Genomic DNA, 14,165 nt, shown 5'->3' with positions numbered 1-14,165 from the left:
GAATTAATATTAAATGTCATATTTTGTGGATTTCTGATGTTTGTTAAACCTTGACTACTCTTAGCTGTTTCCATTTGAATATTGTAGAAAGCATTTTAATATAATTAGATCAGAATCTAATATTACCATGAGTTTACTATCTAACCCTTAAATTGCAATATTTAATCATCCTAAACAGTTTGAAATGGCAGCTATTAGAAGGACTGGTCTAAGTCTTGTATTCTCAATTGAGTTTCATAGGTACAATGCCTATTTAAGAGTAACAATATTAATTTTGTATCAATATAAGAAATTTATACCAATGAAAATCTTAAATTTGCATCAATCTATGGATTATGTACCAATGTAAAATTATAACTTCAATTTGTATCAATTATAAAGATTTCTACCAATGTAATATTGTAGCTATATAATGCCTTGCTTAAGAATAAGTTTAGTAATCCATCCCATTTATTTCCTTCCTGTTCAAAATTATGACCATTTCCAAATTATCTGCTCAAATGACTACCTATCTTCAATTTATAAAATAACCATAACCAGACATCCAAACCCAAGGGATTGGGATGATGACTCTCCATGACTTCTTCCTGCTGAATAGGGGCAATTCTTTGAATTAGCTTTAGTATCTGTTATCCAGTCTCTGTATGCTTAGAAGGCTCAGGGCTTGACTGAAGTTCTGACTAGGTCTGTCTGAGAGGTTAGATGAACCGAATCCATCAGGAATCAGCATTAATTTCTGAAGTACTCTGGAAGCAGTCTCTGGACAGCATCAAGAAGCAGGGGGCTGGAACAATCACTTCAGCATCCCTGAGGATGGACCTTGCCAAAGCTGTATATTCTGTAATATATAAATTTCTTAACCAAAATTTTAGTACAATTAAGATATTTATATGGATTGTGCAAAGTGCACAGATCAGTTAAGGTTGAATTTTGTTCTTTCTTTGAGAAGGTGAAAGACAACAATCCTTTTATGATTTAATTTTATCAACAACCATTTGTGACAAATCTTCATTCATGCCAAATGAAGGAGGACATGAAGAATCTTAAGGATTCAATAACCAACAAGATTTATTGTCTAAATTTAGCTGAAGTTTTGGCTGGAGACACTTTTATGTCTAAGCCAGTTATTGTGCTGTTCCTATGTGAAGGAATCAGCAGATTAAGTTACCTGTCCTGTTTGATTTTCTCTAATTTTTTCTTTTCTGTACCTAAGATTTTCAGGGGATCTTCCCCTGTCATATCTGATCCATATCATTCTGGAAGGGATCCAAAGCCTTTTTTCCTTTCCTGTCAACCTACAGCGCCTCTCTCCCAAAATAGCATGTCCTTGGCCCGTTAACCAGAAATGATTAAAGGTATAGAATGAATTAAATTAATAGCTTGACCTCTCTCCCCCAGGAATTTTAATATCATAAATAGCACCGAACTTAAAATCTTCATTTTGGTAATTAACACAACTCAAAGCAATTAAAGCAATCTGAACAAATATTATCTGTTGAGATAGTGCTCCTCCACTATCTCCTGTTTCATTCTTATACAATCAATTTTTATTAGTGAGATCAGAGCCTAAGTTTCTATTATCTGAGATAGGTTAGGCTCCCTATCCCCTACTTTTTGACCTATAATTTAAGATCAAAAGCCTCAATTATTTATTTGTCTATGTATAGTTAAATCCTCCCTTCTATGGAGATTAATATCTCTGTGGGTACATATGTCCCCTTCTCTTTATGTAATTTGAATTAACATAAGTTCTTTATCTGTCCAAGTTTTTTCCATTTATCCCCTGCTCTTTGACCTATAATTTAAGTCAAAAGCCTCAATTATTTATTGATCTATGTATTTAATTTTAATTAAATTCTCTCTTTTTTATCAAAATCATTTGCTCGTTTATTTTGATCCCAGATATATCTTTTTTCAGCTTCTTTTTTTTTTTAATTTATTTTTTTAAATCAAATCATAATTTTTACTTATTCACACAGGGGTTATAAACACAAAAAAGCAGGGCATGGGGAAGGGGATGACACCGGAGCATGGGTATTCACGGGGAGTACAGATATCTTTCAGAATAGGGTATCGGCTGGGTGAAGGTTCAGGGGACAGGTCACTATGACTCTGCCTATGATTCACTTGTCCTTATCTAAGTTGGTACTATCCACTAAGGCTACCAATTTACAAGGTCTATGACTACTCAGGCTGGTAAATTTCCACAAAAGCTGACTGTTTACAATAGCTTATAGCCATCTGTTTCAATGTTTTTCCACAGAGACACAAGACTTGGTGTTAGCATGCATGTATGACAGGCCTATTGCTGATTTTAGGCCTATGGCTGATTTTAGGCCTTCAGTGTATAAGCAGGGCTGCCCCTGACATCTCTTCCCTTCTCTAAGTATAGAAGGGCTGTGGCAATACTAATCTTGCGAAGGCAGGGATAGAGGCCTGACTTCCAGTAATTGAAGGGGACTTTGTAATGGCTCCAGTCCCACTGTTGTTGTCCAGTGAGGCATGAGGGCCATACCCATCCCAATGTCTTTTTCCTGGAGAGGGGATACTTTTGACATCAACCCCTTTAAATTCTCTTTTACTTATTGTATAAGCCTATTTCCAGGCTCCATTTTTGTCATACCAGGCTGAACAATCCCAGAATTGCTGTGTATACTATGTTCAAAAGAATCCAAGTATTTACTGTGGAATAGACCTTTTAAAAAAATTTTAAAGCATTTTTTCATTCAATCTCCCATCTATCTGTATGCTTTTGTTTATCTGTCTGTGGGAGGCAGGCAGCTTCTATTGTCTGCCTCTCTCTGCTTTCCTCCAAGCAGCCAGCCTGTCTCTGTGCACAGCAGGGGCTCCCAGCATCTCTGAGCTCAAGCTTTTTGTATAGTCCAGAACTGAAAAAATCCCCATGTGGCTCTAATCTGTAGCCTGCTAAGAAGCCAATTCTTCCTTCCTCCTAATCTTATATCATGGTGTATTTGTATTCCATCTGAGAATCTCTAAATAATTTTTAATAGTGAGTTCTACATTTCATCTCTGGTATCCCAGACATAATTGGGGGAGTGGTCCCTAAGGCCACTTTCCCACATCAGCAGCCTTTTAAGTCTATTCTCCTTGCTCCCCCATCATGGGGATACTCTTCTGTTCTTCTCCCCCTCAGTCCCTTGTACACATAATCTAAAAGTCCCACCTCCGTCTCCCTGCCCAACCATTGGCTGTATGATCAAAGCCAACTGGGGGCAAGGACCCTCAATGTCTGGAAGCAGCCTTTGGGTGCCAAATTAAGACAAAGCATTAGAACCGTTTCCCAACAGCTGACACATCCCGCCTGGAGTAGTCACTGTCTCAACAACCAAACCAAACCAAAAATAAGATTCCTAACTCCTATTACTACATTAACAGAGAATACATAAGTTAGAAACTTGTTTTGAAATTCAACTTAGAGGGACTGAGAAGTAGCTAAGCAGTGTAGTCTATCTGTGTGCATTGGCCTCCCCCCTGCCTACTGTGTGTATGACCTCCCCCCTGCCTACTGTGTGCATGGTCTTCCTTTGATATCAGCAGTGAAGGATAAAATAAAATCAAGCTCAAGTATAATTTATACCTGTAACTCTTGATATTTAAATAATTCTCAGCCATTGCTTAAGCTAGGACAGGAACTATTTTGTGTGAGTAAATATGTGAATGTATTTGTGTGTGTGTGTGTGTGTGTGTGTGTGTGTGTGTGTGTGTGTGTATGGTGTATGCATGTTCTACATTCCATCCTTCTACCACCCTGCAATCACGCTCCCGGCATTAGACTTGGCAGCGTGCTGGCTGCTAAGCTGTCTCGCCTGCCCACTGAGCAGATTTGTAGATGTATTCTCTGTCGGCTGCTGTTTTCTCCTGTACTTGGGAGCCTCACAGATGGGACACTCTGGATGGAAAACTCAGCTGGCTGACCTAGAGGGGCTACCTCAGTCTCTTTCTGCTGGATGCTTGTAAGCCCCAATTTGATGCTATTATCTTTCTGTTGTTACTTGTTCTTTTTTCTTGGAAGCCTCTTAGAGAGGATACTCCTCTCTTAGGACTCTATTGTGTCAGTGGGCTTCCTAGCTCTCTGCTAGAATGTTTTAAGTCTCTGATTTGATGATGTTGGCCCTGAATCATTCATGGGTCAGCTAGCCTAGCAGATGCTGCAGTGAACAGCTGTCTCAAGCAAAGTGGAAGACAAGGACAGCCAGTCATTGGAGGTTTTCCTCTAACCTGCACACATGTTCTGTAGCATATTCATGTCTGCACTTAGGTTTATGATCACACACACACACACACACACACACACGATAAACCAATGCAAGAGTTGTTTAAAGGCCTATACATTGAGAGCTGTCACAGGTCCTTTCTGTGCTGTTTCCAGCTAGGTTTTATATTGTATCAATGGGATGAGGAGCAGTTGACAGTCTCCACTCGTAGCCTTTAGGAGAGACAGCTTATCTACCACAATCAAGTGTTTGTGTGTTGGTCGTGGAGGATCGGCATAAAGGACAGGCCTGACCCTGGACAGGCCTTTGCTGTCCTCATTTCCAGGAATGGCTGTGGCAAGCAGAGCAGCTAATCTCACTTGGCAGGAGAGAAGGAAGCCAAAGGGATCTGGAAGTCATGGAGCATGGGGGCAGCTAGGGCTTTGAAATACCTTCCTCCCTTTTGTGGGTCATTGGAGAAAATCTGTACAGAACTTGAAAACAAGTAGTAACAAACTGTGCTGGCTAGTTTTATGTCAACCCGCCACAAGCTAGTGTTATCTGAAAGGAGGAGACTTCAGTGAGAAAACGTCTCCATGAGATCTCTCTGTAGAGCATTTTCTTAATTAGTGATTGACTCAAAAGAGTTCAGCCCATTGTGGGTGGTGACATCCATCCAGGGCAAGTGGTCCTGGGTTCAGGCTGAACAAGCCATGATGAGCAAGCCAGTAAGCAGCACTCCTCCATGGCCTCTGCAACAGCGATACCCACCAGGTTCCTACCTGGATTTCTGTCTTTGATTCTGTTCAGTGATGGATTATGATGTAGAAGTGTAAGCCAAATAAACCCTTTCTTACTCAACTTGCTTTTGGTCATGGTGTTTTATCATAGTAATGTAACCCTAACTACAACACAGACCCCCTGTCCAATATAAGTGCGGGTCTCTGGAGTTTCCCAGGGTTGCTTTCTCAGCTCGAGTTTTTCCTTCCTGATTTCTTTACTCCCTGGATGCTTCTCCTCTGGTATGCCATTTTGCATAGTCAGTATAGAAAAATGCACTTCCAATGTGCATTCTCACCTCCTCTTAGATGTCCTTGTCATCTTCAGCTAACAGCTTATCTTAGCTTCTGTTAAATTGCTTGCTTCTACAAAGCCCCCACTCCCCCAAAGTTCCCAAGCAAGATGCAAGAATGTAGTTTTTCCCTTCAAACACTTCATGTTCTGGACACTCGGGGCCATACTCAGTTCTCAGAACACTTGGATGTGGTTCTAGTAGGCTGGACTAAAGGCTTTCAATTGGCCATAAACTGCCTGAGTGGTCATCTCTGGTGGTCTACCAGGAACAATCAGGAGTGGAGATGCAGAATTTGAGTTTGCCCTGATGTTTTTGGTCCTGCTTTGGTCCTGTATTTCCTCATTATGCTCCCCCTCTTCCCTATTAAGATGGTAATGTGTATTCTATGCCATTGCATGTTGGAAGTGTGTGGTTTTTTTTTTACTTTGGCCTTATAGGGGGTTATAATTAAGAGATTGTCGTGAGTCTCAGAGGAGACTTCAAACTTTGGACTTTTTTGTTATTTATTTAACTTATTCACTTTACATCCAACTCACTACCCCTCTCCTGTAGAAGGACTGCTATGCCCTGGCTGAGCCTTTCCGTATGCTGCTGTCTACTAAGTAACATTTTGCGGTTCCTCTGGGATCAAAACATCCTGACTAAGGCCTGGTGTCCCAGGAAGGGAATTTATACTTGACATCCTATTGCCCCCCAGTTGAGTTCCTGCTTTTTCCTGAGTTTGTATTTTTCCTTCCCTGGCTTGGTGTATATATATTGAACCTGCTCAGTAAAAGTTTTGGCATTCTCTTATAACGGATGACCCGAGTCTGAGTCTTTCTTTAATCCCCCAGGTCTATGCCTGAGCTCGGTACTGCTGCTGCGGGCAGTGCTGGAGCTGTCACCCTCCCAGTCCCCCCTTCCCACAATTCTTTCCCCCTCCCTCCCCTTCTCCTCTTTGGACTTTTAAACAGTTTTAAGACTGTAGTAAACTGGAGAATTTTGAAGTTGGACTGATGTGTTTTGTATTATGATACAACTATATGGGGGTGTAGGAGTGGAATGTGTGGCTTGCATGAGGACGGCTCCCCTAGGTTAATAGTTGAATGTTTGGTCCACTGGGGAGTGAAGCTGTTTGATAAGATTAGAAGAATTGGGGTGTGGCCTTGGTTGGGGAGGTGTGTCACTGGGGTGGGTTTTGAGATTTCAGAAGTCCATGCCAGGCCCAGTGGCTCTCAGCCTGTGGATCAGGATGTAGCGCTCAGCTACTGCTCCAGAACCATGCATTCTACCATGCTCTCCACCATGATGATAATGGACTAAACCTCTAGAACTGTAAGCAAGCCCCAATTAAATGCATTCTAAGAGTTAGTTACCTTGGTTACAGGGTTTCTTCAAAGAATGAGAACAATGGCTAAGACACCCTTCCACCCTAATCAAAGTTCACCTTTCTTCTGACCTACTCCCTCAGGTCTTTGTTTTCTAGTATGTGGCAGCTAGCTCTCTCAACACCTCAGCTCACGTGAGTTCCTGGATTGTATGTTACTGGCTTATTTCAGTTAGAAATTATTTATTCTAGAGATAGTGATGTCCTCTGAGGATTGCTTAGGAAGATTTGATGGGCAATATTCTGTAGTGACACCGTATTTCTTTCTTTGCATTATTAGCAGCCCACAGATCCTGCCATGATCCTGCCCCGTACTACTCAGAATTGTCCAGGCTCAAACATGGTAACTGAAGACATCAGGGACGGTTCCTATCTACTATTTTGCTCTGGGGGGACACAACTGTATTTTCTCCGTGAGTCAGATCTTTTACTCTCCTTCTACACACTGTTCCTCACCAGGATTTCTAGTTCCCTTTACTCTCCCCTTAAATCCTTTCCCCCCATTCCATTCTGCTGTTTGTGATCTCACGTAGGTCACGTTTTGCTGGTCTGTGTTGGGGATTTCATTACAGGATTATTTTTATCCTACCCAAAGAATCTGAATCTGAAAGCTGAAATAATATGTAGTATGATGTGGGTGGTATTTCAGCTGTTTTCCCGAAGTAACTAAACCCCCTCCCCCTTTATTCCAACAAAGTATCTATTTGTCAGGAATTTCCATTTCAAAGTTATTATCCTCTGTGATGGGAGCTTGTTTTGTGAGTAGCCTGGGAAGAAAGACATATTTATACTTTAAAACTATACATCAGGGCTGGAGAGATGGCTCAGCCGTTAGGAGCACTGACTGCTCTTCCAAAGGTCCTGAGTTCAATTCCCAGCAACCACATATGGTGGCTCACATGGTGCCCTCTCCTGGTGTGTCTGAAGACAGCTACATATAAATAAAATAAATAAATCTTTTTAAAAAAAAAAACTATACATCATGTAGAACTATTTATATTTGTTTCTAGTTCCTTCGATCCAAAAAGGAAACAAAGGAACAAAACCCAACCAGCCCCCCCAACGAAAAACACCACTTAATAGTACATTCTATTACTATTTATTTTTTTTAATAAATAGTATTTTAATAGTATTTTTTAACTCCAGCCTCAGGTAAAGGGATGAGGTTTTTCAGTGTCCTTAGTGGTATCATAGATAGTGCAGACAGCTGTATGTAGAATAGTTAAAAGATTTGAGTTTGTTTTTTTTTTTAAAGTACATTTCAATAATGCCGGGTCCAACCCAGCTTTAGGAGGGTATTCTTGAGCTGGGAAGATGGCTCAAAATGTAAAAGCACTTGCTCTGCAAGTATAAGTTCAAATCCCCACTGCCCTTGTAAAAAGCTGGATATGGCTCTGTGTGTGTGTGTGTGTGTGTGTGTGTGTGTGTGTGTGTGTGTCTGTCTGTCTGTCTGTTTGTCTGTGTGTCCAGTTTTGATGGAAGGCAGACAGCTAGACCCTGGGAGGCTGGCCAGCCAGCTTAGCCAAAACAGGGGGCTATGGGTTCAATGAGAGACCCTGTCTCAAGGCGATAAGAAGGAGAGCAATAAAGAAAACCCTGAAGTCCTGCTCTGGCCTCTACATGCGTGCACACACACACTCCAACAAATAAAGACATGCTTTCTGCTCACCCGACTCTCATCTCCAAGTCAAGGTCTGAGGAGCTATAAAGTTGCATGGAGCTGAGGTTTCAGTTGGTAGATTGGTGTAGTGTAATGGGTAATAATACTACCATGAGAGTCAAGAATAATAACTACCCAAAAAAATATCTACTGTCCCAGAGGAAGGACGTCTTAGTCAGAGTTCTATGGCTATGAAGAGACACTGTGTCCATGGCAGATCTTATCAAAGAAAAGCATTTATTGGGGCTATCTTACAGTTTCATGGGTTTAATCCACTATCATCATGACAGGAAACATGATGTCATATAGGCAGACATGGTGCTAGAGAAGTACCACAATGTTTTACATCCAATCCACTGGAAGTAGGAAGAGAAAGACACTGGGCCTGGCTTGGGCTTTTACCTTCCCCCCCAACACCCCCATGACACTCTTCCTCCAACAAAGCCACAGCTAATCCCTGTCAAGTAATGCCTCTCCCTGATGACCAAGCATTCAAATATAGGAATCTACTGGGACCATTCTTATTCAAACCACCACAAGGGATACATGATATATGCTGTTAGGTGCTAGAAAATGGAACAAAAAAGTATGAAGACCAAAGAGAAGATACCCATTCAAACAAACCATCACAATTTATTAAAGAGATTCAGGAATTCAAATTACCATGCACAAGAAATCCATGAGGCCAAAATTAGAAACTGAGTACATATATGTACGTGTGGGCATATATACTCAGGATGAACCCAGCCCAGAGTTACGCATCTTTCCACCACCTCAGATGACAACACTATACTTTGTAGCAGGCAACCTAAATAGCAGCTTGTCTCTAAAGTTTATATACAAGCCTGTCTGTAGCTGTTTACTGCTGCCGAATGAGAACACATAGGATTTGCACTGCTATTGGCAGAGTTCTGCTGAAAATTTATTGAAGATGAACCTGCCCGTTGTAATGTAAATAGATGCATTTATTAATTCAGATGTCACAAGCAATCAAGTGTGGTGGTTAAACATTGTCTTCTGTGGAACGCTGTGCCCAGTACTTAGTGGGCTGTGTTATTTTGGATATTCATCTGTAAATGGAAGACAAATGGTCACAGCATTAATAACCTCGTAGGTTGGGATGAGAACTAGGTATTAACAGTTAAAACATCCAGAAGAGCACTTGGTATAGAGTAAGTGCTCTTATTATTGTAACATTATTCTGGCTTTTAGCCAATTCATTGAGCAAAATAATCTGAAGTCTCATGGATGCTGGAGGAATCCTGTAAGGTGTGTATCAAGAGTAAAGTTTATTAAGAAAAATGACGGTGGTGCTGGAGAGATAGTTCAGCCATTAAGAGCATTTGTTGTGCTTGCCAGAGGACCAGGGTTCAGTTCCCATTCACCCACATGGTGGCTCCCAATCATGTGTAATTCCAGTTTCAGGCGATCTGATGCCCTCTTCTGACCTCCTCAGGCACCAGACATGGCGGCATACTTTCAGACAAAATATTCAAACAAAATAACACAAAAAAATGTAAAAAAAAAAAAAAGTTTTAAAACAGGAACCTGAGCCCATCCATGACTTTATACCACATTTATTGTGTTTAGGGCTGAGTTTCGTTCGATTAGGGTGTTAACTAAGGATAGTTTTTTCACATTAGAGTGTGACCTGAATTCTGGCATTGTTAGGGTATAAACTAGTAAAAATTGATTACAATCTTTTTCTTCCCTCCTTCCCTCCCTCCATCAAGTTTACTCTGTGTGGCCCTGGCTGTCCTGGAACTCACTCTGTAGACCAGGCTGGCCTCGAACTCAGAGATCCACCTGCCTCTGCCTCCCAAGTGCTGGGATTAAAGGGGTGCGCTCCTTTAAAAAAATTATATATTGTATCTTGACCTAGTTGTGGCAATTTAAGAGACGGTAGAACAGAAAGAACCGGCAGAAGCTTTTAACCTCAGAACAGTAATTATTAGGTGTATCATCAATAACAATTTTTGAACTTGTATCATCACTCTGGAGGAAAATGAGAGTATGACTCCGTGAATTTCTTCATCAGGTAACTTTAGACCCGTTATGATACGAACACAAGCTGTGCAAATCATGACTTGAGCTTATCATCAATCAAAATTTTGGATGAAACTTCTCATATACAATTCCTCTTCTTAGGAGGAGTTGACGCCCCAGCTTTGGGGGCGGAGCTACAGGGCAACTCCTGGTCTTGGGGGATTTAAGTTAGAGTCAAGGTTGTGCTGTACAGTGGACGAGCGCGGAACTCTGGTCACCGAAACCGCCGAGGGCCACCGAGGACTGACAAGGACAGCCGAGCGTTGCCGACTGCCAAGGGCTGCCGAGGCGCCTAGACTTGCCGAGGGCTGCCGAGGACAGCTAAGCGTTGCCAAGGGCCGCCAAGCGCTGCCAAGGTGCGGAGCGTTGCACAGGACTGGCAAGGACTGCCGAGCGGCGCCGAGCGTTGCCGAAGACCGACAAGACAGCCGAGGGCCGCCGAGCGCCGCCGAGCCTCGCAGAGGGCAGACTAGCATAGACCGTAGCACGCCCGCGCCATGGGTCCGGTGGTGGAGCGGCCGGCCGAGCCGGGCACGAGCGGCGCGGCGGAGCTGGAGCTGCTGAAGCGGCGCGCGGCCGAGCGCATCGACGAAGCGGCCGAACGCCTGGGCGCGTTGAGCCGCGCCATCTGGAGCGCGCCCGAGCTGGCCTACGAAGAGCACGGCGCGCACGGCGAGCTCACGCGCTTCTTCGAGCGCGAGCCGCCGGCAGCCTCGTGGGCGGTGCAGCCGCACTTCGGACTCCCCACCGCTTTCCGTGCCGAGTGGGCGCCGCCGGAGGCCGCGGCCGGGCCCCGCGCGCTGCAGCTGGGCTTCCTGTGCGAGTACGACGCGCTGCCAGCCCTGGGCCACGCCTGCGGCCACAACCTCATCGCCGAGGTCGGGGCGGCTGCGGCGCTCGGCCTGCGGGCTGCGCTGGAGAGCATCGCTGCGCCGCTGCCGGTCAAGGTGAGCCACGCCGGGCCAGCGCGGGGTGTGCCGGATCCAGCTCGGAGTGCCAGACCAGTTATTTTTGGTGGTAAACAGCTGCAGTTGTGTGATCTCTAGAGGAAATAAATGTTGTAGACCTAACAGACAAACAAAAGATTTTGATTTGAGTAATTGGTATTTGTATAGTAAGTTACACTGTTTACAACTACCACCAGACTGCCAAACTTCTAAAAGAGTAGAACTAACGGAGAAGCAAACAAAACATTTACTACGTAGATGGGTTCGTATTTACATGTACATTTTTATTTCATATTAAACAGGCGACTCCGTTCTTTAAGCAGGAGAATGTCGTGCATGTCTGTCTTAGGCAGGTCTGATCTTGTGTTTACTCTTTCGGATGGTATATTTAATTCTGTGAGCCAAGAACCAACCATCTGTCACTCAGCCCGGTTCATCCTCCCCAGTGACAATAATCCTCTACAACATCTCTTGGGGCCCTTTCCCCTTTCACTACCTTCTCTTTTATGCCTCTGGGTTTTTGTTTTGTTTGAGGAGGACCCTTGGATGGACTTAGGAAAGTTCTCAGCAGTTGGCAATGAGCCCAGTAGGTTCAGGGTAAGGAGCAGCTCAGAGGCCAGGAGTGGTGGTGCATCCCAGGTGGAGCTCTGTGAGTTCGAGGTCAGCCTAGTCTATATGAGCTCCAGGAAGTCGGGATTACATAGAGACCCTGTCGTACGCCCTCCCTCAAAAAGCAACTCAATTTAAGATACCTGATAAATTTAAAAATAAATAAACCAGATTTTGAGAAGTATACCAACCTCAAATTTCAAGTGGTTGTTCTCAGCAACGTTCCTCTCTTACCAGAAAATGGGATATGAGTGGATTCCCTTTGCAAGTAAAGCCTTTATAAAAACCTCCTCTTGTTTCATTGTATTTTTATACATGACCTTAACAATACATTAACTTTATGCAGATGATGTGTCATTGCTTTTTAAAAAAAATTGCTTGAAGAAGTTAAGCTTGAATATCAAAGTAAAATGTTTATTCTGTAAAGTTCTCTTTTGTTTGATTAGGTGTTTGGTGACCATTAAATCTTCCTGGTTGAACTGGTGGAATCGAATTAGTAAGTTTGTGTAATAGTCGGCGGTTTCTAACCATGGCGCTGAGGTTGTTTAATGCTTATCAATGAAAGGTTAATGAATTAAGACTTTTAAGGTGGTTTCTCAGTGAGGAAGGAGTCAGAGTTCCAACCAGAAGGCCAGCAAAGCTATCTAAGCTCTGAAGAGTAGCTCTGTAATCCGGGAAGCCTGCAGCCTGCCTGAAGTGATTCAGACTACTTACTACCTCACAGGTTTCTTGTGAGGGTAACAGGCCACTTGCAAGGTCCTCACCAGTAAAACTTATGACTAATTATACCTGTCATCTACATACACTAATAGGCTTAGCCATGAAGAAACTTTAACAGATAAGTCCTAGCAAATGTTGAAGTACATAGAATTCTGCTTTTTTTTTTGTCTTTGTTATAACTTAGTTTAATTTAAGATGAGTATAAAATTGGGGAAATTTTCCTATAGCATTTCTAATATGCATTTATACCAGATTACTGTAACAATACAAATTACATTTTGTGATTCTGCACCATATATTTTAATTCATAGTATAAATGTCAGACTATAACTTCTCTCCGGGGTTTAAGGACTTAGGTATATATTCTGAATGCACATGCACTAAAATGTGTAATGTTTTCCTGCTAGGGATCTCTTTACTAACGTCTGCAATTTCCTTGTAGGTGATTGTCCTGGGAACCCCTGCAGAAGAAGATGGTGGTGGCAAAATTGATCTAATTGAAGCAGGTGCTTTTGAAAACCTTGATGTTGTCTTTATGGCTCATCCATCTCAAGAGAATGCCGCCTATCTACCGGATGTGGCCGAGCATGAGTAAGTAATCACATGGAAGATAATTTCTTAGTGGGCAACAGACTGAAGAACACTCGAAGCTATGGCAAAAGCACTTGTCATTGCAAGCCTAGGGACCTGAGTTCAGTCCCCAGAACCCACATCTAATCGGAGAGAACAGAGTTGTCCCTTGATCTCCACAGGTGTCCCATTGCATGCTCATGGACACCCTCCCCCACCACACACAGACATAGTTTAAAAAAGAAAAGTGAGTCAGACACTAAACCTCTACATTCATACATTTATAATGTAAAATGAACTGGGCATGGGCTACTCACCTCTAATCTCATTCCTCAGGAGGTTAAGGCAGGAGGAGCGTGAGGCTAGTGTGGCCTGCACAGAAGACCCTGGGAACTGGACAATAATGATGTGCGGTTTGCTTTACATCCTCCCTTCAGATCATAATTTGTTATTATGGTCATAATTGAACTATTATTAAAGGAGTATCAAACACTCGTGTTCTCTTTTGAACTTAGTCTGGCTCCAGGAAAACAGCTGTCCTTTGATAGAGAATTGTCTGTACCAGGGATGGTTTTGTTAAGACTTGAGAAGAAAGCACTTCTTCGTGCTGCTTTTAACTTGGTTCTATGGAACTGGGGGAGGGTTCTCTTTTGCATCTAGAGGGATGTGTCCTTGAACTGGTGGGAATTTTTAACCACAAATGATGGTGAGAGTAGAGACAGTTGTGGTATGGTTAGTGGTCCAGTTCGGAGGAGCCACTGCTGGGCTGTGTCAGCTAATTCTCTAGTAGCTGGGACTCTGGGGTGTGATAATAGAACTTTTCCTGCTGTGTAGCAGTGCTCAAGAATTTCACTTCTCTGAGCTCTGCCAGACTTTGTTTTCAGAGGGTAGTCTTTTTAATTCTTCCTTCCTTCCTTCCTTCCTTCCTTCCTTCCTTCCTTCCTTCCTTCCTTCCTTC

The 14,165-nt window shown here is 42.9% G+C and overlaps 1 protein-coding gene across 1 annotated transcript in view; it reads left to right on the top strand.

Moving 5' to 3' along the window:
* Positions 1-10,858: 10,858 nt before the first annotated feature.
* The window catches only part of Pm20d2 (peptidase M20 domain containing 2), a 16,375-nt gene continuing 13,068 nt past the window's right edge, over positions 10,859-14,165 (top strand). The window contains exons 1-2 of the mRNA XM_028780840.1: positions 10,859-11,308; positions 13,080-13,228. Of these exons, the coding sequence (XP_028636673.1) occupies positions 10,859-11,308; positions 13,080-13,228 (599 nt within the window). The remainder of the gene's footprint in view (positions 11,309-13,079; positions 13,229-14,165) is intronic.

Source organism: Grammomys surdaster, unplaced genomic scaffold, assembly GCF_004785775.1.
Source record: "Grammomys surdaster isolate TR1022 unplaced genomic scaffold, NIH_TR_1.0 97, whole genome shotgun sequence".
Lineage (NCBI taxonomy): Eukaryota > Metazoa > Chordata > Mammalia > Rodentia > Muridae > Grammomys > Grammomys surdaster.
The sequence above is the reverse complement of the archived record's forward strand: the minus strand, read 5'-3'. Positions and strand labels throughout refer to the sequence as shown.